The 24,439-nt window shown below is 45.2% G+C and overlaps 1 protein-coding gene across 1 annotated transcript in view; it reads right to left on the bottom strand.

Moving 5' to 3' along the window:
* LOC126470689 (uncharacterized) overlaps positions 1 to 24,439 on the bottom strand; it is a 289,231-nt gene that overhangs the window by 55,573 nt on the left and 209,219 nt on the right. The window contains exon 4 of the mRNA XM_050098690.1: positions 5,744 to 6,273. Coding sequence (XP_049954647.1) covers positions 5,744 to 6,273 — 530 coding nt within the window. The remainder of the gene's footprint in view (positions 1 to 5,743; positions 6,274 to 24,439) is intronic.

Here is a 24,439-nt window from a genome sequence, read left to right as displayed (position 1 = left end):
CATGTGTTTCGACATGAATTTCTCAGGGATGCCGCCGCCTGATGCTTTTGTTTGAGGATTAGTGTCACATCCGGTCTGTCAGTCACATGACCTGAACGGACACCTCACCTGCGTGTGTCTCGGCAGCTGACAGCTGTGGCGTCGCTTAGCGGAGGTCACCGGTGCACCCCGACTCCTCGCAGCCTGCGCAGGTGGCGTTTTGTGCAGTCCAGCGGACAGCGCATGCTGCGCGATCGAAAGATTTTTAAAGTGATGTGATAGGTGTTTCATGATGGTATTCCTAGCATGTTCGGAATGAAAATAGAGCGATCGATTTAATTACTTCTTACAAGACCTGCATCTTCCCAAACAGCAGACAATGATGAGCTTGAGAAATTCAACCCCTGCATACTGATTTTTTTTAATAAATAAACAATATACCCTTGAATTTCCCTTAGTGAGATCCTTCCTCTCCAATACAGAGCCACCAATTTCCAGGTAGGGAAGGGGGTAGAGGGGATGGGGAGGGGTTCAAATGGCTCTGAGCACTATGGGACTCAACTTCTCAGGTCCCCTAGAACTTAGAACTAATTAAACCTAACTAACCTAAGGACATCACAAACATCCATGCCCGAGGCAGGATTTGAACCTACGACCGTAGCGGTCTCGCGGTTCCAGACGGCAGCGCCTAGAATCGCACGGCCACTTCGGCCGGCCGATGGGGAGGGGGCTTATCAGTGGGGTAGGGGTTACTTATTTGATCAATTTAATTAAGTAGTCAAACATATTGATAAGAGTGGGATGGGGCTATTCGAATAACTCTGACCTGAAAGTGTACCTGTATTAGTGAGGGGGAGTGGGTGGGTTGGAGGTTGCCTGAGGGGTTGGGGGGAGGGGTTGGGGGTGGGGGAAGAACAGGTTAAGGACATGTCAATCAAAAGAAGGATTACGTCCAGGGCGTCTTAATCCTCTTAGCGGAACAATAGATTAATGACCTGTCAGTCAAAGAAGAACAACAGGTTTGCCCCTGAGTGCATATGTGCCCCTGATATAAGCAACCTGCAATGTGGCCTCATGCGGCCTTTTCCCCCTACTTTGCTCATTCAGCTTGCTGTAAACACAGACTAGGATGCGTATTTCATCATTGTCGATGACCACGTATTGCCCTTTCTTCGACATTTTAATGATGAGTATGCAGTGGACACTCGCCTTTCAAGATGACTACAGCTATGCTCACAGGGCTACACGAATACTTTTTTTTTTACGAACATTCGGGATGCCTATTTCACCTCTACTGATCCGTTAAACCATTCGATGTTAAGCCCATAGAAAATGTCTGAAACTGTTTCGAACAACAGATGAAAAGTATCAGTCGACACTACCGTGTACGGGATGTGAGAATTCATCAGTGGCTTTAAATGGACATGGTATAATTGAAGAAATTTGTGGGCTTCCTCCCTTGTCAAATAGAGCCCTTTACATCTACTCCATGTACATCTACATGATTACTCTGCAGTTCACAATTAAATTCCGGCTGAGGGTTTATCAAATCACCTTGAAGCTCTTTCCGTGCCTTTCCAATCTTGAGCAGTGTGCGGGAAAAGCTAACACTGAAATCTTTCTGTGTGAGTTCTGATTTCTCTTATTTTATTAGGATGATCATTCCTCCCTATGTAGGAGGGCGGGAGCAATACATTTTCGGACTCTGAAGAGAAATTTGGTGATTGAAATTTGATGAGAAGGTACAGCCACAGCGAAAAACACCTTGGTTTAATGACTGCCACCACAATTCGTGTATCATATCCGTGGCAATCTCTCCCCTATTTCGTGATAATACAAAATGAGCCCCCCATCTCTGAACTTTTTCGATGTCCTCCGTCAGTGCTATCTGATGCAGATCCCACACCGCACAGCAGTGGTCCAGAAGAGGGTCGAAAGTGTAATGTGAGCAGTCTCTTTAATAGACCTTTGATATTTTATAAGTGTTCTGCCAATAAATCGTAGGGCCGGCCGAAGTGGCCGTGCGGTTAAAGGCGCTGCAGTCTGGAACCGCAAGACCGCTACGGTCGCAGGTTCGAATCCTGCCTCGGGCATGGATGTTTGTGATGTCCTTAGGTTAGTTAGGTTTAACTAGTTCTAAGTTCTAGGGGACTAATGACCTCAGCAGTTGAGTCCCATAGTGCTCAGAGCCATTTGAACCATTTTTTGAATAAATCGTAGTCTTTGGGTTGCTTTCCCCACAACATTATCTATGTGATCGTTCCAGTTTAAGTTATTTATAATTGTAATCGCTAGGTATTTAGCTGAATTTACAGACTTTAGATTTGTGTGATTAATCGTGTAACCAAAATTTGGCGTATTTATTTTGAAACTCATGTCAATTGCCCCTTTACGCACCATACATATTTCTTATATAAATCGTTTTACAAATTGTTTTGATCATCTAATAACTTTATAAGACAGTAAGTGATACAATCATCTGCAGAAAATCTAAGAGGGCTGCTCAGAATGTCTCCAATGCCGCTAATGTGGATGAGAAACAGCTGAGGGGCTGTAACACTTCCTTGTAGATCGCCAGAAATTATTTCTGTTTTACCTGATGGCTTACCAGCAGGTACTACGAACTGCGACCTTTCTGGCAGGCAAGCACGAATCAAGTGACACAACTGAGACGATATTCCATAGGCACGCAATTTGATTAGAAGTCGCTTGTGAGGTACGGTGTCAAAAACCTTCTGGAAATCTAAAAATATGGAATCTGTTTGACGTCCCCTGTCAACAGCGCTCATTACTTCTTGAGAATAGAGGGCTAGTTGTGTTTGACAAGAACGATGTTTTCTGAATTCATGTTGGCTGTTTGCCAATAAATTATTTTCTTCGAGGTAGCTCATAATGTTCCAACACAGGGCTGAGGCAGTTGTACATGGTGTTGCGTGATGCCTCCGGCGATGAATACTTCTTTGCTCTATCTACATCTATATCTACATGGCTACTCTGCAAATCACATTCAAGTGCCTGGCAGAGGGTTCATCGAACCACCTTCACAATTCTCTATTATTCCAATCTCGTATAGCGCGTGGAAAGAAGGAACACCTATATCTTTCTGTACGAGCTCTGATTTCCCTTATTTTATCGTGGTGATCGTTCCTCCCTACGTAGGTCGGTGTGAACGAACTATTTTAGCATTCGGAGGAGAAGATTGTTGATTGGAATTTCGTGAGAAGATTCCGTCGCAACGAAAAACGCCTTTCTTTTAATGATTTCCAGCCCAAATCCTGTATCATTTCTGTGACACTCTCTCCCATATTTTGCGATAATACAAAACGTGCTGCCTTTCTTTGAACTTTTTCGATGTATTCCGTCAGTCCTACCTGGTAAGGATCCCACACCGCGCAGCAGTATTCTAAAAGAGGACGGACAAGCGTAGCGTAGGCAGTCTCCTTAGTAGGTCTGTTACATTTTCTAAGTGTCCTGCCAATAAAACGCAGTCTTTGGTTAGCCTTCCCCACAACATTTTCTATGTGTTCCTTCCAATTTAAGTTGTTCGTAATTGTAATACCTAGGTATTTAGTTGAATTTACGACTTTTAGATTAGACTGATTTATCGTGTAACCGAAGTTTAACGAATTCCTTTTAGCACTCATGTGGATGACCACACTTTTCGTTATTTAGTGTCAATTGCCACTTTTCGCACCATTCACATATCTTTTCTAAGTCGTTTTGCAGTTTGTTTTGATCTTCTGAGGATTTTATTAGTCGATAAACGACAGCGTCATCTGCAAACAACCGAAGACGGTTGCTCAGATTGTCTTCAAAATCGTTTATATAGATAACGAACAGCAAAGGGCCTATAACACTACCTTTGGGAACGTCATAAATCTCTTCTGTTTTACTCGACGACTTTCCGTCAATTACTACGAACTGTGACCTCTCTGACAGGAAATCACAAATCCAGTCACATAACTGAGACGATATTCCAAAAACACGCAATTTCACTACGAGCCGCTTGTGTGGCAGTGTCAAAAGCCTTCCGGAAATCCAGAAATACGGAATCGATCTGAAATCCCTTGTCAATAGCACTCAACACTTCATGTGAATAAAGAGCTAGTTGTGTTTCACAGGAACGATGCTTTCTAAACCCATGTTGACTGTGTGTCAATAGACAGATTTCTTCGAATTGATTCATAGTGTTTGAGCACAATATATGTTCTAGAATCCTGCTCCATATCGACGTTAACGATACGGGCCTGCAATTTAGTGAATTACTCCTACTACCTTTCTCGAATATTGGTGTGACCTGTGCAACTTTCCAGTCTTTGGGTACGGATCGTTCGGCGAGCGAACGGTTGTATATGATTGTTAGGTACGGAGCTACTGCATCAGCATACTCCGAAAGGAACCTCGGTGGTGTTGTTATTGTCACGCCACTGTGACGTTCCACGCGACTGACAAGGGGAAGGCCTCAGACACGGCCAACCGATTCCGCTCAAATTTGGCAGGTCGCTTGTGTACAACCTAAAACGAAGGAATCTTGAGACATTTTGGGTCAACACCCCCGCGTTTTTGAGAAAAATCACCGCTAAAGGTTATGACGAGTAATCGACTCAAAATTGGGGGGATCGATACATAATTGTAAATAGAGTAATTTTCTTCATCAGGTATGGGGTCCGAAAACGCATAGTTTTCCAGAAATCGAGGTAAGAAACTTTCACAACTGCCACTTCTGTACCCACATGGTAAACGCTTTTCGTCGACAGTAATGATAGAGCAACGGCCAAGGTAACTGGCTGGGAATCGGAGAACCCGGGTTCGAATCTCGAAGAAACTTTATTTCCGGGCTTCAAAATTGCAGTGTGCTTCTGAAAACCCAGCGGGAATTGCACAACCGCACGGATGCAATAACTATTCACACCATAATTCATAACCAACTTTCAGCACCAATTTTTCAGGCGATGATATCGTATGCGTGGTGCGCAACAAAATTAATTCCCGAAAAAGACATATTTTAGAATGTAAACCAAGTCTGTTTTCCGCCGACTCTTCGGAATGAACAGTGCAGTTATCGAAAGACTGCATTCATTAGATGTTCTCGGTGCCGTGAGAATACTTGTTTCGAATGTTTATATGACAAGTACCATCCATCTAGTTGTTCGAAGAAAAGTGAGGACACGTAACAGTGTCTGGAATAACCATGGTAAAGTGACCTGGAGTAACATTTTAGTTGTTTAATATACCAAGAGGTTTGAGAAATTTATTTGCCTACTTTATTATTATCATTCCTTATTGATTTACTTATCTTATTAACCCTCCTATCCCTATCATTTGAGATATGGGAAAATACAAACGAAAAGAATAAGATCCGCTAGGGTTCTCCGATTCCCAGCGGGATACCTTAACCGTTGCGTTTACCATGTGGGTACAGATGCGGCAGTTGTAAAAGTTTCTTTCCTCGATTTCTGCAAAAGTATGAGTTTGTGGACCCCAAACCTGACGATGAAAATTGTTCTATTTACAATTATCTGTCGATCCCTCCAATTTTGAGTCGATTACTCGTCATAACCTTTAGGGGTGATTTTCTCAAAATTGCGGGGGTGTTGACCCAAAATATCTTAGATTAGTTCGTTTTAGGTTTTACACAAGCGACCTGCCAAATCTGAGCCGAATCGGTTAGCCGTGTCTCAGGCCTTCCCCTTGTGAGACGAGAAGTACGCTGGGAGTGCAATGGGCATGCGAGAGGGACTTTCAGCTGACCCGAGTTCACTACCTGTCAATGACGGCGGGCTCCATAGCGCGCAGCTTGTCGGCGAACTTCTGGTAGCCGTCCCACGTGGCCACCACGTCGACGACTGCGCGCCAGTTGGGCTGCACGAAGTGCTGCACGTATTCGCGGCTGGCTTCGGTGAACAGGACCTCGGAGTAGCGGCCGAGGGAGCCGGGCAGGCCGGCCTCGACGGCCAGCGAGGCGGCGTGCAGGCGCGCGAGTGCGCGCAGCGCGGCGGCCGCGTGCTGCGCGTCCAGCAGGCCGGCGGGGGCGGCGCGGAAGCCGCCGACGGCCAGGTCCTGCAGCAGCAAGGTGTCGCCTGCCGTGCCGAGCAGCAGCGGGCCCACGCCGGCGGCGCGGCCGCAGCTCAGCACCTCCTGGTACACCAGCCGCTCGCGCGAGAACATCCCCATGGCGGACAGCGCGGACGCCACCTGCGCGTCCTCCGGCGGCCGCTTCACCACCAGCCGCAGCTCCGCGCCGTCGCCCAGCACCACCGTCGCGCGCGTCAGCTGCCCGCAGAAGCTCGAACCCTGCGCAGTTGCGTCTATTATTACCACACATTTTAGGAAAGCGGGAACATTACATCTTAAGGCCTGGCCAGACAGGATGCTGCCTGGCCGTCCGGCCTGTGGCCTTCAACCGCAGCCGGCAGGCCGCACTGTTCAATCGCTCGTTATTGTATGCCGGCGGTCACACAGAGTGCGGCTTTGAAGCAACGGCAACCGGCCTGACGCACCGGCCGACGCCGGGTTGTCACAGATTACAGATTCGCCGCAAGCCGGAGCGGCTGCTTGCCTCTGTTGGCGCATTCTACTGCTCAGCTGTCACACTGGAAGCAGCGGCGTGAGGCGGTTTTTGTCTTGCAGCTCATAGTGCATTAGAGATGGGCAAACTGAAACACCTAACTGTTTCGAAACAAATGAAACAGTACAATGTAATGTTTGGATACGCTGTTTCGAAACAGTGAAACAGTTTGTGTTTAGTAATCTAATAAACCCACACATTTTATCATCTTGAATGTCTACTCTATAAGTATGTCCATATAAACATAAATGAGGTGTGAGAGCGCTAATCATATCGCAGAAAGCATGAAACTATCACTTAGGCGTCTTGGCAGTTTCGTATTTCCTGCAGAAAATGCGCTACTTTCGTGTCGTGTGACTTTCATACTTTTCAATTGGCTGAGGACAGCCATAGCTGAAGACAGAAGAACCACCACGAACGGAACTGGAGGTGGGAGCAAACTGCAGAAACATCGGATATGCTACTGGGATTCCCATATTCTGTTAGTATGGGTAATATACCCATCCTGCTAATTTTCATTCACACAAAGGGAATCATTGTGGATAATAGGCACAGTGAGTATAGACTCACAAATGACGCCAAATAATTCGAATAAATAACAAAATATAACAGAAAAAAAATTTTGTCTTTCAAGGTGTTTCGAACCGTTACTATAAATTCACCATGCTTCCCAGCCCTTCCCGTTCCCCATTACAGTATCAGTGATACGTCAAACAGATTGCTAGCAATTATACCTACATCAAATTTATGTATATGTCTAATAACTGTCACTCTACGCCTTTTCTTATTCAAAATGTTGTAGGCTTACTTGCGTTTCTTAATGTGATTACTGTACATGAACAGAGAAGCGTATGTTATAAAAAAAGTGTAATTTAACTGAATGATTTTCACATATTTATTATTTTGAATGTGAATAGTATGCGTTTTATTGTTTGGTTAGTGTTTATAAAGCAGATGTTGTAACAGGACAGTCAGCTAGAAACTAAGCTTTATTTTCGCGTATCTTAAGCTTAATGCTATTGCTTGTCAAAAAGATTTCGACACTCTTGAAAGTGTTTCATAAAGTGTTATGTTTTGTTTCAGTACCTGTACCGAGCCCGAATCTCGTCCGACAGAGCGGAATGAAACATCACTGTTTCGATACAATTAGTCCGTTCCAAGCACAGGTGGACTGAAACAGCCTTATTTTGAAACAACAATACAGTTTCTGTGTCTGGCTCGAGATCGAATCTGGTCCGGTTATCCGAGACAGGGGCGGAATGAAACACCACTGTTTCGAAACAGTGAACCACAGCCGTTCCGAAACAGTTCCACGTATCGATACACTGTATCGAAACATAGAAACAGTGGCCAAGTTTATAGTGCATGCATCATGGACACAGAAAGACTTACAGAGGAGATGAGAGAATACAACTTTTTGTATGACATACGGGATCCTCATTTGGAAGTAGAATACTTTTGCCCTCGATATACTCTTGATAGAAAGCTGAATTCTCAGAAACAGTATTGTCACTGTGACGTCCATAACTTCGAATATCAACTACTGTAAATTCGTAGTATGGATCAACGATCGCCAGGAGAAGCAGCGAAAAGAATTGTTTGTAACAGAAGAACTGGGATCCACTATCCTTCGGGCATTTTAACCTTATATGCTTTCCGTCTATGCTTCCAAGGCAGTTCGGAAACCCCCAGAGTTCTAGAAATCCTTCTTCAGATTTCTTCCACATCTCTATTGTAGGAGTAGATAAATACTTGGGCTGTAGAACAGTCCATATTGCCTGGCACACTTATTTTACAGTTTCTGAGACTGTTGAACGTCCTAACCGAAAAGAAAAAGCTATGTTCTGGTGACTGTCGCCTGTAGTCAAGTTCTGGAAAAGATTAAAATAAATTATGCCGATAGAACGAATAGATAAGTTAACGACCAAAGATAAGTTTGTTTAAATTCAATGACAATGTTATGAATACAATGAAACAAAACAATCTATTAAGTAGAAAGTTCTCTCTAGCGGGACATACGGAACTAGATGTTACTATCGTTTGCTGTATTCATAAACACTGCAGATAAATTTATCACTGCATTCGTAACTGAGCTGTGGGATAGCACTTTCTTCCGTCGAGTTTTTCATACGATACAGCAAAACTGAAATGGAATAATTTATATGACTTCTGTTTGAAGCACAAAGAGGCCACAAATACTAAAAGTTACCTGAAACAAATGGCTAGTCTGCGCCTTGTATCAATTGGCTTTCTCCAGTTCGTTGTGCACTTCTCGGTGCTAACGTTTTATCAGGCGTTGCAGTTCCTCGAAACATTCTCGCGACGTACGAAAATATTTGAAGAACCTATCTTCGTCAGACTCTAGATCAATACACAGACGATGGTATTCTCATAAGCTTTCTCTCTCGCTACTAGTGTCGTGCACCCAACATCTCCTCTTCTTGGGGTTCGGCCCTTTCCACAGTGTAACAGCTGAGGCACCAAGAGTCGCTGCGGCCGGCCGTCCGGCCGTTGTCTGTGTGGCGTCCCTGGCCGCTGACTGGACAGCCCCTCGCTGCGCCGTCCGTCGCAGCGGCAGGAAGAATTCTGTCTGGCCAGGCCTTTAATCTACCGTCGACGATTCCGTCACAAGAATCAGACTGGGGAAGGATAGAAAGTCATTCCGGAAAATCACAGAAAAATCTATATGGCCAGATGGCGATCAAAGTCTGTAAGGGCCAGTCAAGTGAAAGTGAGACAGAAGTATGTAAACTGTTTATTACACTACTGGCCATTAAAATTGCTACACCACGAAGATGACGTGCTACAGATGCGAAATTTTACCGACAGGAAGAAGCTGGTGTGATATGCAAATGATTAGCTTTTCAGAGCATTCACACATCGCTGGCGGCGGTGGCGACACTTACAACGTGGTGACATGAGGAAAGTTTCCAACCGATTTCTCATACACAAACCAGCGTTGCCTGGTGAAAAGTTGTTGCGAAGCCTCGTGCAAGGAGGAGAAATGCGTACCATCACGTTTCCGAGTTTGATAAAGGTCGGATTGTAGCCTAACGCGATTGCGGTTTATCGTATCGCGACATTGCTGCTCGCGTTGGTCGAGATCCAATGACTGTTAGCAGAATATGGAATCGGTGGATTCAGGAGGGAAACTGACGGCACTTTGAACAGTGGACGTTACATTTCACATGTGTTACGACCCGTGGCTCTACCCTTCATTCGATCCCTGCGAAACCCTACATTTCAGCAGGATAATGCACGACCGCATGTTGCAGGTCCTGTGCGGGCCTTTCTGGATACAGAAAATGTTCGACTGCTGCCCTGGCCAGCACATTCTCCAGATCTCTCACCAACTGAAAACGTCTGGTCAATGGTGGCCGAGCAACAGGCTCGTCACAATACGCCAGTCACTACTCTTGATGAACTGTGGTATCGTGTTGAAGCTGCATGGGCAGCTGCACCTGTACATGCCATCCAAGCTGTTTGACTCAATGCCCAGGCGTATCAAGGCCGTTATTATGGCCAGAGGTGATTGTTCTGGGTACTGATTTCTCAGGATCTATGCACCCAAATTGAGTGAAAATGTAACCACATGTCAGTTCTAGTATAATATATTTGTCCAATGAATACCCGTTTATCATCTGCATTTCTTCTTGGTGTAGTGTATTTCAGAAGTATTCACCATAACCCTTAAGGGGGGACATTGATGAAATTGACCAAATATGTCAATTTTCGATTTATTTATTAGTACAACTCATGGACAATAAGTTTCCAAAGGTTCTATGTTGAAACCCGCACCCGAAGTGCCTGAAAATTAATTAAAAGTGTGACGTGGCCTCCCTGCCACACCAAGCTCAGAGGGATAACAACCCCTACATTCACATGGAGAGGCTTCCAAATTGTATCCTGGATCTTGTCAAGCCCACTTACAGGTTTCTGGCCGATCCTGCACTTCTCAAAAAGTGTGTTCATGGCAAAACCCAAGATCCAAATGAGTCTCTAAATTCACTCATATGGAAACGATAACCTAAACACACATTTGCATCTGTTACAGTTATCAGAATTGCAACTTATGATGCAGTTATTGTATTAAATGATGGGAACGTCGGGAGGATGAAGGTTTTGGAAAGAATGGGCTTCCAGACAGGAATTTTACTCAAGACATCCTGTGAAAAATAGATTTACAGCGGGTCTCTGCAGCTGAAAAGTCAGTTGAAGACCTGGCAAGGAAAGAAGACAGACAACAAGAAACCAGAAGAGAAGCCTTGAAGGGAAAGACGACCAAAAGTACAAATGTGGAGCCTTCTGAAGAAGTGACATAAGGATGAAAGATTGGTTCAACTTTAAACTGCGTTTCCTGAAAAGTTTGTTTTTTATAGTTTATTACCTTTTCCTCAGATTATATGAATGCTACAATTATGAAATTTTGTACACATATTTCTGTAAACGTAATAAACCTTGTGTCAACAGAAAATTTTGAAATTCTGATTGCAAGCTGAGATATGGGGCAAAGTGCTTGGAACTTTGCATGAATTTAAAATTGTACTTGTGGAATTATAATTAAAAAATTATGAAAATTCTCCTATTTGACCTATTCCAAAAACCTCACAAGAGAAACTTATAACATATAAAGAGATGAAACAGAGAAATTTTTGTAGAAACCTCTTGAATACTTTCTGAGAAAAAGGAACATACATTATTTCTTGAAAGTAAAACTTTAAATTTCGTTAAAAAAAAGCTGAGTGTATATAATCAAAGGGTTTTATATGTAAATGTTTTACTTTCATGTAAAGCGTGGTACAAAATTTGATTGCCATATCTCCAAAGCTATGGATTTGGTGCATTTTTGAAATAGTGGGTGTTTTTCTTCAATGTCACCCCTTAATACATTTATCCCACAGTGTGACAAGGTGGTCAATGCCTTTCCCAATAGTTGTCTGCGAGAAGACTGTCATTCCTCGTGTAAAAACAAGAGCGCTTCGCAGCATGTGAGGGAATTTGGCAACGGCAGTGTTTATCTTTATCTAGACCGCAGTTTATTGTATCACGATAATGCTCCCCGTATTGGTCGGCATCCTGCGACTGTCATGGAAATGTGGAATCTAGAGGTGCAGAAGGACCATGCTACGATTCCCGCGGCACTGCACGAATAGCGCTCAGCGAGGCTTGGAAGAGAACGAACATTGCCATACTGCATCTGTTATCGTCACACGAGCCCAGCATTTAGCGTGATATGGGTTGCCATTTTGTACACAACACAATCACCTCTGGCTAGTATAACCGGTAAATGGGACAGCAGGCGTTGCACTTCTGCAATTTTCTCGTCGGTGGCTTCGAGGTCTCTGTGACGCTGTCTTTCAACAAGATAATGCAAGACGGCAAGTTGTTCTACATATACATGCGAATTCCGCAAGCCACCGTATAGTGTGTGGTAGATAGTGCCTTGTACCACTACTAGTCATTCGCTTTCATGTTCCAATTGAAAATACAGCGAGATAAAAAGACCATCTATATGCCTCTGTACGAGCCCTAATTTCTCTTATCTTCTCTTCATTGTCATTCCACGAAATGTATGTGGGCAGCAGTAGAATCGTTCTGCAACCAGCTTCATATGCTGGTTCTCTAGATTTTCTCAATAGTATTCCGTGAAAGTAGGTCGCTTTCCCTCCGGAGATTCCCATTTGAGTTCACAAAGCATTTCTGTAACACTCGCTTGGTGATAGAATCCACCAGTAACAAATCCAGCAGCACCCTCCTTGTAAACTCGTGAAGACTATTTACAACACATCCGCCGGGAAAACTTGAAGAGTCACAGCACCCTTCTTAATTGCTTCAATGTATTCCTTTAATCTAACGTGGCAAGAATCCCAGACACTCAAGCAGTGCCCAAGAATGTATCGACTAGTGTTCTATGTGAGATCTCTTTTACAAATGAATTACACTTTCCTAAAATTCACCCAATCAACCGAAGTTGATCATTTGCCTTTTATACTACCCTCTTTACGCGCTCATTCTATTTCATATCGCTTTGCAACGTCACGCCTAGCTATGGATCGATGTGACTTGGTCAAACAGCACACTACTAATGTTGTATTCGAACACTTCGGAATTAGTTTAGCATACCGCATAAACATGTTTATTAATTCATTTAGCTTGGATAGTCATCTGAGTGTGCTGTCGTCTCTGGCATGCTTTAGCATCAGGGTGTGCTATTCCAGCGTTGTAGCGGCTGGTAAGGCAGACAGAGCCTGCAGTTAACATGGGCGAAGGGTCAAGTGCCCTCACTGGCAGTTTGTAAGCTCAGGTAAAATTCCAACTTCTGCCATTTTTTTCTTTCCATTTTATTCCTCGCAGTGATAGACTATTAATCATAAAATTCAAACATATTTAAACAGTTCAGTTCTTCTATGTGAAATTAATATACTCAATTAAGTTACGGTTACTACTCTTATAAGTCAAAAGGCTATAGGCCTTCATATTGTAGCACATAGGTAAAATTTTGCCTGAGCCGCCACTGACAATGAGTAGAACACTTCTTGACGTGTGGGACCAAAACTTTACAGTTCAGTTCCTCAAAGTCAGGAAGCCATGCTGCATCCTGACGTGATCTCCGCTCCAGTGTATCGGGTGCACTATGTGATTCTGGTGGTTCGAAGATGAATGCAGACATTGGTTATACAGGGTGCTACAAAAAGGTACGGCCAAACTTTCAGGAAACATTCCTCACACACAAATAAAGAAAAGATGTTATGTGGACATGTGTCCGGAAACGCTTAATTTCCATGTTAGAGCTCATTTTAGTTTCGTCAGTAAGTAGTGTACTTCCTCGATTCACCGCCAGTTGGCCCAATTGAAGGAAGGTAATGTTGACTTCGGTGCTTGTGTTGACATGCGACTCATTGCTCTACAGTACTAGCATCAAGCACATCAGTACGTAGCATCAACAGGTTAGTGTTCATCACGAACGTGGTTTTGCAGTCAGTGCAATGTTTACAAATGCGGAGTTGGCAGATGCCCATTTGATGTATGGATTAGCACGGGGAAATAGCCGTGGCGCGGTACGTTCGTATCGAGATAGATTTCCAGAACGAAGATGTCCCGACAGGAAGACGTTCGAAGCAATTGATCGGCGTCTTAGGGAGCACGGGACATTCCAGCCTATGACTCGCGACTGGGGAAGACCTAGAACGACAAGGACACCTGTAATGGACGAGGCAATCCTTCGTGCAGTTCACGATAACCCTAATGTCAGCGTCAGAGAAGTTGCTGCTGTACAAGGTAACGTTGACCACGTCACTGTATGGAGAGTGCTACGGGAGAACCAGTTGTTTCCGTACCACGTACAGATTGTGCAGGCACTATCAGCAGCTGATTGGCCTCGACGGGTACACTTCTGCGAATGGTTCATCCAACAATGTGTCAATCCTCATTTCAGTGCAAATGTTCTGTTTACGGATGAGGCTTCATTCCAACGTGATCAAATTGTAAATTTTCACAATCAACATGTGTGGGCTGACGAGAATCCGCACGCAATTGTGCAATCACGTCATCAACACAGATTTTCTGTGAACGTTTGGGCAGGCATTGTTGGTGATGTCTTGATTGGGCCCCATGTTCTTCCACCTACACTCAATGTAGCACGTTATCATGATTTCCTAGGGGATACTCTACCTGTGCTGCTAGAACATGTGCCTTTACAATTACGACACAACATGTGGTTCATGCACGATGGAGCTCCTGCACATTTCAGTCGAAGTGTTCGTACGCTTCTCAACAACAGATTCGGTGATGATGGATTGGTAGAGGCGGACCAATTCCATGGCCTCTACGCTCTCCTGACCTCAACCCTCTTGACTTTCATTTATGGGGGCATTTTAAAGCTCTTGTCTACGCAACCCCGGTACCAAATGTAGAGACTCTTCGTGCTCGTATTGTGGACGGCTGTGATACAATACAACATTCTCCAGGGCTCCATCAGCGCATCAGGGATTCCATGGAACGGAGGGTGGATGCATGTATCCTCGCTAACGGAGGACATTTTGAACATTTCCTGTAACAAAGTGTTTGAAGTCACGCTGGTAGTTTCTGTTGCTGTGTGTTTCCATTCCATGATTAATGTGATTTGAAGAGAAGTAATAAAATGAGCTCTAACATGGAAAGTAAGCGCTTGCGGACACATGTCCACATAACATATTTTCTTTCTTTGTGTGTGAGGAATGTTTCCTGAAAGTTTGGCCGTACCTTTTTGTAACACCCTGTATAGGGAACTCGAAGTCTGGAAGCAACCACTGCTCCAATATACCGGGCACTACATCGTCAAGTCTGGCTATGTGCTCACTTGGTTTGTACTGCTGCTTTGACGTACCAGCCTCTGTATCGGCAATATCAGAAAGCTGTTGTGCTGAGTGAGAAATAAATAAAAACTGTGGAAACACACACACATACACTCTATGAATAATAACAATAATAATAAACAGCTCAGTTGATAATAATAGCGAAGGCAGGACGCGGCCGTTCTATAGATATGAGACCATCAGCAAGTGTTCTCACTTGTGGCAGGTCCTAGCGCTGCCCAGAGTCTAATTGTGGACTGAATGCTCAAGAGCAGCGGTACGTGGCTAGCGGACTCTGGTAGCAGATTCGATGGTGAGCGTTGCTGCAGCGGTAGCAGCAGAGTGCTGACCACCAAGTGCTGCGTTGTTTAGGCAACAGTCTGTGCTTCGTGGCCCCGAGACGGCGGTGGTGGTAGCAACACAGTTAAAACGAAGAGTCTAGGCTACGTCTCGACAGAGACTGTGTGCAATTATATGTTGGCCAGCTGGTCGACCAAGAAGGCTAGTTATGGGCGGATTTGTATGCAGCTGCTCCTGGCTGACTTCGGAGAACTGTTTCTTTTCTGTTTACGTGCGGAAGGTATAACCCGTTGCCAGCGATGTGGAAGGATACTCTTATCAGTGCCAGTTGTTTTGACAGTTCGAGCGGCGCCGTCTATTGCCCGACGGAATTGTAGTGGCTCTGAAGCGAATGCCGTGAAGTGTTTCCTTCAGTTTAGAAAACGAGTTGAACTTACGAGGGTTTAAGTCAGGGGAGTGCAGTAGGTGGTATAGCACTTAGCAGCCCCATCAGTCAACCAAATCAGTAACAGCTTGCACTGTACGCGCTTGAGAATTCTCCTGCAAAATGATGGTCAGGTCATGCAGAAAGTGTTATCACTTCTGTCTCTAAGCTGGTCGTAGGTTGTGTTCCAGAAATGAACAGCATAGAGACAGAATTGATGACACTTTCTGCATGTCCTGACCATCATTTTGCAGGACAATGCTCAAGCACGTACAGTGCAAGCTGTTACTGATTTGGTTGGCGGATGGGGCTGCTAAGTGCTATACCACTTACTGCACTCCCCTGACTTAAGCCCTCGTAAGTTCAACTCGTTTTCTAAACTGAAGGAAACACTTCACGGCATTCGTTTCAGAACCACTACAAATTCGTCGGGCAATAGACGGCGCCGCTCGAACTGTCAAAACAACTGGCACTGCTAGGAGTATCCTACGACTTCCACATCGCTGGCAACGGGTTATACATAATGCTGGTGACTACTTTGAAGGTCAGTAAAACTTTGAAACATGTATTTATTTTGTACGAGCTGTAAATAAATAGTTTCCACTACTAAAGTTCCAACCCTCGTATAACTGTAATACGGTAACTGAAAATGGATTAAGATCGAATAGCTTCTTGGTATAAATTGACGTAAAGAAAAGTGGCTGGTTGCTCTAGTTTTTAAATCAATTTAATCCACAACCAAGGATCTCAACAACAGTTTCATAGATATATGAAATGTGTTCCAATTCTTGCTTGATATGTTCCATTTCCATGGAAAAAAGGGATTATCTTAATCAAGGTTACGAATAGCAATTTTTCGCCACCTGAACAGCGTATCTACGTATTTTATTACTCTAGGTCGTTGTTTTTCAAAAATTTTCTTGTTTGTATGTGAAGAATTTCTAGCCCACATTGTTTACACCCATATCCCTAACCAACAAGTTCGAAGCGCCGTCTTCTACACTGAAGAGCCAAAGAAATTGAAACATCTGCCTAATACAGGGAAGGCGTGTAGGGCACCCGAGAGCACGCAGAACTGCCGCGCCACAACGTGGCATGGACTCGACTAATGTCTGAGATAGTGCTGGAGGGAATTGACACCATGAATCATGCTGGGCTGTCCATAAATCAGTAAGGCGTAGGACAGAGTCGATATGTCTTCTGAACAGCACTTTGCAAGGCATCCCAGATATGCTCAATAATGTTCATGTCTGGGGTGGTTGGTGACCAGCGTAAGTTTTTAAACTCAGAAGAGTGTTCCTGGAGCCACCCTTTAGCAATTCTTTACGTATGGGATGACGCATTGTCCTGCTGGAATTGGCCAGTCCGTCGGAATGCACAATAGACATGAATGGATGCAGGTGGTCAGACAGGACGCCTATTTACATGTCACTTGTCAGAGTCGTATCTACACATGTCAGGTGTCCCATATCACTCCAACTGCACACGTCCCACACCATAACAGAGCCTCCACCAGCTTGAATACTCCCCTGCTGACATGCACGGTCCATGGACTCATGAGGTTGTCTCCATACCCGCGCACGTCCATTCGCTCGATACAATTTGAAACGAGACTCGTCCGACCAAGCAACATGTTTCCAGTCATCAACAGTCCAATGTCGGTGTTGACGAGCCCAGGAGAGGCGTAAAGCTTTGTGTTATGCAGCCATCAAAGGTACACGAATGTGCCTTCGGCTCCGAAAACCCAGATCGATGATGTTTTGTTGAATGGTTGGCACGCTGACACTTGTTGATGGCCCAGCACTGAAATCTGCAGCAATTTGCGGAACGGTTGCACTTCTGACACGTTGAACGATTCTCTTCAGTCGTCATTGGTCCCGTTCTTGCAGGATCGTTTTCCGGCTGCAGCGATGTCGGAGATTTGATGTTTTACAGGATTCCTGAAATTCGTGGTACACTCGTGGGGAAAATCCCACTTAATCTCTGTCCGCAGCTCGTGGTCGTGCGGTAGCGTTCTCGCTTCCCGCGCCCGGGTTCCCGGGTTCGATTCCCGGCGGGGTCAGGGATTTTCTCTGCCTCGTGATGACTGGGTGTTGTGTGATGTCCTTAGGACAGTTAGGTTTAAGTAGTTCTAAGTTCTAGGGGACTGATGACCATAGATGTTAAGTCCCATAGTGCTCAGAGCCATTTGAACCATTTGAACTTCATCGCTACCTCGGAGATACTGTGTCCCACTGCTTGTGCGCCGACTATAACACCGCGTTCAAACTCATTAAAATCTTGATAACCTGCCATTGCAGCAGCAGTAAACGATCTAACAACTGCGCCAGACACTTGGTGTGTTATATAGGCGTTGCGGAACGCAGCGCCGTATTCTGCCTGTTTACCACACATCTCTGTATTTGAATACGCGTGCCTGTACCAGTTTCTTAGGCGCTTCAGTGTACTAAATTCGAAACTAAACCAGTGAGACTCACTTCACATGCTGGGAAACATGCTAAGCCCCGTGTCAAGTGGAGGCAAATATAAAAGGATGTGGGTCTGTTAATCGTCAGCAGTTCAGATGTGCGGCAAATAATGGTACCCCTTAGGCAATTGGGAGCAAGGGGTGGGAAGGAACACCGTGTTCACTCAATATGTATGCCTGGTGGCCTCACTGAGGATTCTGAAGAGGCTTGGGTTGCAAACAAGGGTTTCTAGATCAGGCGACTCCCCGTCCACTTGAGATAATGATAGTTGTGGGAGACTAAAGTCTCAAATCCTGGTGGCTAACTTCCTTCTCAACAAACTGTAAGAGTCTGAAGCACTCCTAACAAGTAACGAAGCCCAAATACAAGATACAGAAAGCTGGCTGAGACCCGAATTTGACACGGTGAAATTTCTGGCGAAAATTTAAGCATTTATCAAATGAATAGATTAATGAGATATTGAGGTGGTGTATTCGTCACCATAGACAATAAACTCAAATTCTCCGAGACAGAAATTAAAGCTGCATGCGAGATTGTTTGAGCAAGTTTCAGTATCAGAGGTTAGCGTATAATTATAATGGGATCCTTCTATCGATCACTGGACTCACCTACTGATGAACCGAAAACTTCAGAGAAAACCTGACTTCACTAGTACGTAAGTTCTTCAGCCATCTTGTAATCAATGGAGGAGACTTTTACAATCCAACATTCAACTGGGATGATTAAAGTTTTGTTAGTGCTGGGTGCGACAAGACGTCGTGCGAAACATTACTAAATGTCGTATCTGAAAATTACCTAGAACAGATGGTTCGGCACCCCATTGATAACGGAAATATATTAGATCTAATGCCAATAAATAATCCTGACCTTTTTGATGACGTTAACATCGAAATGGTACCAGTCTCCGTCAGGCATTTGTAGGAACAATGATTACCAAAGTACAAAGGGCAACTACAACAAATAGGAAGATTTATATGTTCAGTACATTAGATAAAGAAGCAGTAGTGTCATATCTCAATGATGAATTTGAAACTCTTATCTCAGGACAGGAGCGTTCAGAGGAACTATCGTTCAAGTTTAAAAGAATAGTTGACCATGCATTGGATAGATATGTATCCACTAGAACAGTTCGTGATGGGAGGGACCGTCCATGGTATACAAACACTGTAAAGAAGCTCCTAAAGAAACAGAATACTGTATAATGGGTATAAAACAAAACAGAGGATTAAAGACAGAGAGATATTGAATGAATCGCTGTTGGCTCCCAAGAGAGCAATGCATAAATGCGCGCCTTATTTGTTCATGAGACCCAGAAAATATTAGATACAGGCTCCCAGGTAGATGCTATTTTTCTTGACTTCCGGAAGGCGTTCGATACAGTTCCGCACTGTCGCCTGATAAACAAAGTAAGAGCCTACGGAATATCAGACCAGCTGTGTGGCTGGATTGAAGAGTTTTTAGCAAACAGAACACAGCATGTTGTTATCAATGGAGAGACGTCTACAGACGTTAAAGTAACCTCTGGCGTGCCACAGGGGAGTGTTATGGGACCATTGCTTTTCACAATATATATAAATGACTTAGTAGATAGTGTCGGAAGTTCCATGCGGCTTTTCGCGGATGATGCTGTAGTATACAGAGAAGTTGCTGCATTAGAAAATTGTAGCGAAATACAGGAAGATCTGCAGCGGATAGGCACTTGGTGCAGGGAGTGGCAACTGACCCTTAACATAGACAAATGTAATGTATTGCGAATACATAGAAAGAAGGATCCTTTATTGTATGATTATATGATAGCGGAACAAACACTGGTAGCAGTTACTTCTGTAAAATATCTGGGAGTATGCGTACGGAACGATTTGAAGTGGAATGATCATATAAAACTAATTGTTGGTAAGGCGGGTACCAGGTTGAGATTCATTGGGAGAGTGCTTAGAAAATGTAGTCCATCAACAAAGGAGGTGGCTTACAAAACACTCGTTCGACCTATACTTGAGTATTGCTCATCAGTGTGGGATCCGTACCAGGTCGGGTTGACGGAGGAGATAGAGAAGATCCAAAGAAGAGCGGCGCGTTTCGTCACTGGGTTATTTGGTAACCGTGATAGCGTTACGGAGATGTTTAATAAACTCAAGTGGCAGACTCTGCAAGAGAGGCGCTCTGCATCGCGGTGTAGCTTGCTCGCCAGGTTTCGAGAGGGTGCGTTTCTGGATGAGGTATCGAATATATTGCTTCCCCCTACTTACACTTCCCGAGGAGATCACGAATGTAAAATTAGAGAGATTAGAGCGCGCACGGAGGCTTTCAGACAGTCGTTCTTCCCGCGAACCATACGCGACTGGAACAGGAAAGGGAGGTAATGACAGTGGCACGTAAAGTGCCCTCCGCCACACACCGTTGGGTGGCTTGCGGAGTATCAATGTAGATGTAGATGTAGATGAAGCCTTCAGTGACTGCCGTAGCAGAATATCGTCGAAAAAAGAGTCTGGTCTTATGTTTAGGCTGTTAATGGCACCGAAGTTAGTGTCCAGTCACTCACGGAAGAGACAGCAACTGAAATTTAACGTAGAAAGCAAAAATATAAATTTTAATTCCGTTTTCAAATGCTCCTTTGCATAGGAAAATCCAGGAGTATTGCGCCAACTTAATACTCGTATCACTGAAAAGATTAATGAAATACACTCCTGGAAATGGAAAAAAGAACACATTGACACCGGTGTGTGTCAGACCCACCATACTTGCTCCGGACACTGCGAGACGGCTGTACAAGCAATGATCACACGCACGGCACAGCGGACACACCAGGAACCGCGGTGTTGGCCGTCGAATGGCGCTAGCTGCGCAGCATTTGTGCACCGCCGCCGTCAGTGTCAGCCAGTTTGCCGTGGCATACGGAGCTCCATCGCAGTCTTTAACACTGGTAGCATGCCGCGACAGCGTGGACGTGAACCGTATGTGCAGTTGACGGACTTTGAGCGAGGGCGTATAGTGGGCATGCGGGAGGCCGGGTGGACGTACCGCCGAATTGCTCAACACGTGGGGCGTGAGGTCTCCACAGTACATGGATGTTGTCGCCAGTGGTCGGCGGAAGGTGCACGTGCCCGTCGACCTGGGACCGGACCGCAGCGACGCACGGATGCACGCCAAGACCGTAGGATCCTACGCAGTGCCGTAGGGGACCGCACCGCCACTTCCCAGCAAATTAGGGACACTGTTGCTCCTGGGGTATCGGCGAGGACCATTCGCAACCGTCTCCATGAAGCTGGGCTACGGTCCCACACACCGTTAGGCCGTCTTCCGCTCACGCCCCAACATCGTGCAGCCCGCCTCCAGTGGTGTCGCGACAGGCGTGAATGGAGGGACGAATGGAGACGTGTCGTCTTCAGCGATGAGAGTCGCTTCTGCCTTGGTGCCAATGATGGTCGTATGCGTGTTTGGCGCCGTGCAGGTGAGCGCCACAATCAGGGCTGCATACGACCGAGGCACACAGGGCCAACACCCGGCATCATGGTGTGGGGAGCGATCTCCTACTCTGGCCGTACACCACTGGTTATCGTCGAGGGGACACTGAATAGTGCACGGTACATCCAAACCGTCATCGAACCCATCGTTCTACCATTCCTAGACCGGCAAGGGAACTTGCTGTTCCAACAGGACAATGCACGTCCGCATGTATCCCGTGACACCCAACGTGCTCTAGAAGGTGTAAGTCAACTACCCTGGCCAGCAAGATCTCCGGATCTGTCCCCCATTGAGCATGTTTGGGACTGGATGAAGCGTCGTCTCACGCGGTCTGCACGTCCAGCACGAACGCTGGTCCAACTGAGGCGCCAGGTGGAAATGGCATGGCAAGCCGTTCCACAGGACTACATCCAGCATCTCTACGATCGTCTCCATGGGAGAATAGCAGCCTGCATTGCTGCGAAAGGTGGATATACACTGTACTAGTGCCGACATTGTGCATGCTCTGTTGCCTGTGTCTATGTGCCTGTGGTTCTGTCAGTGTGATCATGTGATGTATCTGACCCCAGGAATGTGTCAATAAAGTTTCCCCTTCCTGGGACAATGAATTCACGGTGTTCTTATTTCAATTTCCAGGAGTGTAGATACTAGTGTCAGATTAGTTGAGAAACTCCTGAACTCTTTAAAACCAGTGCCTGATGGAATCCCTATTAGATTCTATACTAAATTTGCGGTTGACTTTGTCCCTTTTTTAACTACAATCTATTGTAAATCCATGAGTTCAAACGTAATGAGTGTCTGGAACAAAATGGTCTCCTTCATGCCATTATTGAAACATATGTCATGTAAAACCATACTCGCACTCTTTTCACATTACATACTGAAAGTTATAGATCAAGGCTGTCAGGCAGACGCCGAATATCTCGATTTCCGACACATAATCGGAACCACATCTACGCTTATTATCAAAAGTACGATCGTATCGGTATCAAGCGAAATCTGTGACTGGATTGAGGATTTCTTGGTAGGGAGGACGCAGAAAGTTACCTTGGATGGAGGGATATCGACAGATATAGAAGTAACTTCGGGTGTGCCCCAGGGAAGTGTGTAGCCGGCCGCTGTGGCCGAGCGGTTCTAGACGCTTCAGTCTAGAACAGCGCTGCTGCTACGGCCGCAGGTTCGAATCCTGCCTCGGGCATAGATGTGTGTGATGCTGTTAGGTTAGTTAAGTTTAAGTAGTTCTAAGTCTAGGGAACTGACGACCTCAGATGTTAAGTCCCATAGTGCTTAGAGCCATTTGAACCAGGGAAGTGTGTCGAGACACGTGCTGTTCATCGTGTATATTAATGAACTTGTGCAGAATTTTAGTAGTATCCTCAGACTTTCCGCAGACGATGCAGTTATCTATAATGAAGTCCTATGAGAAAGAAATTGCACCAATATCCAATCATATCTTCATAAGATTTCGAAGTGGTGCAAAGCTGTGCAACTTGCTTTAAATGTTCTAGACAAAGCTAAAAAACGTAATGTCTACCTGGAATCACTCAACTCATACAAAATCCTCGGTGTAGCAATTCGTAAGGATGTGAAATGGGCCTATCACATAGTCTCGGTCGCAGGTAAAACAGATGGCAGACTGCCGTTCATTAGTAGACTACTAGGGAAATACCGTGAGTCTAAAAAGTAGACTGCAGATGAGATGGTTCAGATGGCTCTAAGCACTATGGGACTTAACATCTGAGGTCATCAGTCCCCTAGAACCTAGAACTACTTAAACCTAACTAACCTAAGGACAAATGGTTCAAATGGCTCTGAGCACTATGGGACTCAACTGCTGAGGCCATTAGTCCCCTAGAACGTAGAACTAGTTAAACCTAACTAACCTAAGGACATCACACACATCCATGCCCGAGGCAGGATTCGAACCTACGACCGCAGCAGCAGCGCGGTTCCGGACTGAAGCGCCTAGAACCGCTCGACCACAGCGGCCGGCAGTAGACTGCAAACAAAACATTCGTGCAATTCATATTTCTCAAATGTGTGGGACCCATACCTAATAGGAATAATACAAGATATTGAACGGATACAAAGAAGGGTAACATGAATGGTCACAGGTTTGGTCGACCTGTGGAAGAGTATCACGAGAGTGCTGAATGAACTGAACAAGCAGACGCTAGAAGATAGACGCAAACTATCCCCGTGAAAACCTACTTAGAAGTATTCTAGAATCAACTTTATATGCTGACTGTAGAAATGTATTACAACCCTTATGTACCGCTCCCATAGGGATCGCGAAGATTTGACTGATTACAGCACGCGCAGAGGCATTTAAGCAATCATTCTTCCCGCAATCCATGCATGAATGGAACGAGAGAAAGACCTAATAACAGGTACAATGGGACGCAATCTGTGTCATGCACTTCACTATGGTCTTCGTAGTATAGATGTAGATACGCTGCCCTATCAGTGAATATAAGCTCCTGCGCGTGGGACAGTACGTGTTGTGCGTGTACTTTCTGATAAAGGCTGCACGCTTTACGGCTGTATCGCTCCAGCAAGTTGGAATGTCTGCCAATTAACGGAGCAGCTCTATTGAATAGAAGAGTGGCAGGCGTTGCGCCAACTTCGGGGCAGAGCCTCGTGGCCAGCAGACAGGCTGTAACCGCTGCGTACTCGTACCGCGACAGCGATCGTGTGAGTGACTCGTAAGCGACGAGGACGTCTGCTCAGCAATAGACGCGGCGCCTTTCAATTGAATTGGATAATGGGGATGAAAGCGATGAACGTGCTTGTGAGCTGCTGCTGCAGAATACTTCTCTCGTAATTGTAAGGGTCTACAGCGCACTGTTGAGTTACCGGCAGACGAGAAGAAAAAGTAAGTAGTTTGTTGAGATTTCGATGTAGA

Source organism: Schistocerca serialis, chromosome 3 (assembly GCF_023864345.2).
Source record: "Schistocerca serialis cubense isolate TAMUIC-IGC-003099 chromosome 3, iqSchSeri2.2, whole genome shotgun sequence".
NCBI lineage: Eukaryota > Metazoa > Arthropoda > Insecta > Orthoptera > Acrididae > Schistocerca > Schistocerca serialis.
The sequence above is the reverse complement of the archived record's forward strand: the minus strand, read 5'-3'. Positions and strand labels throughout refer to the sequence as shown.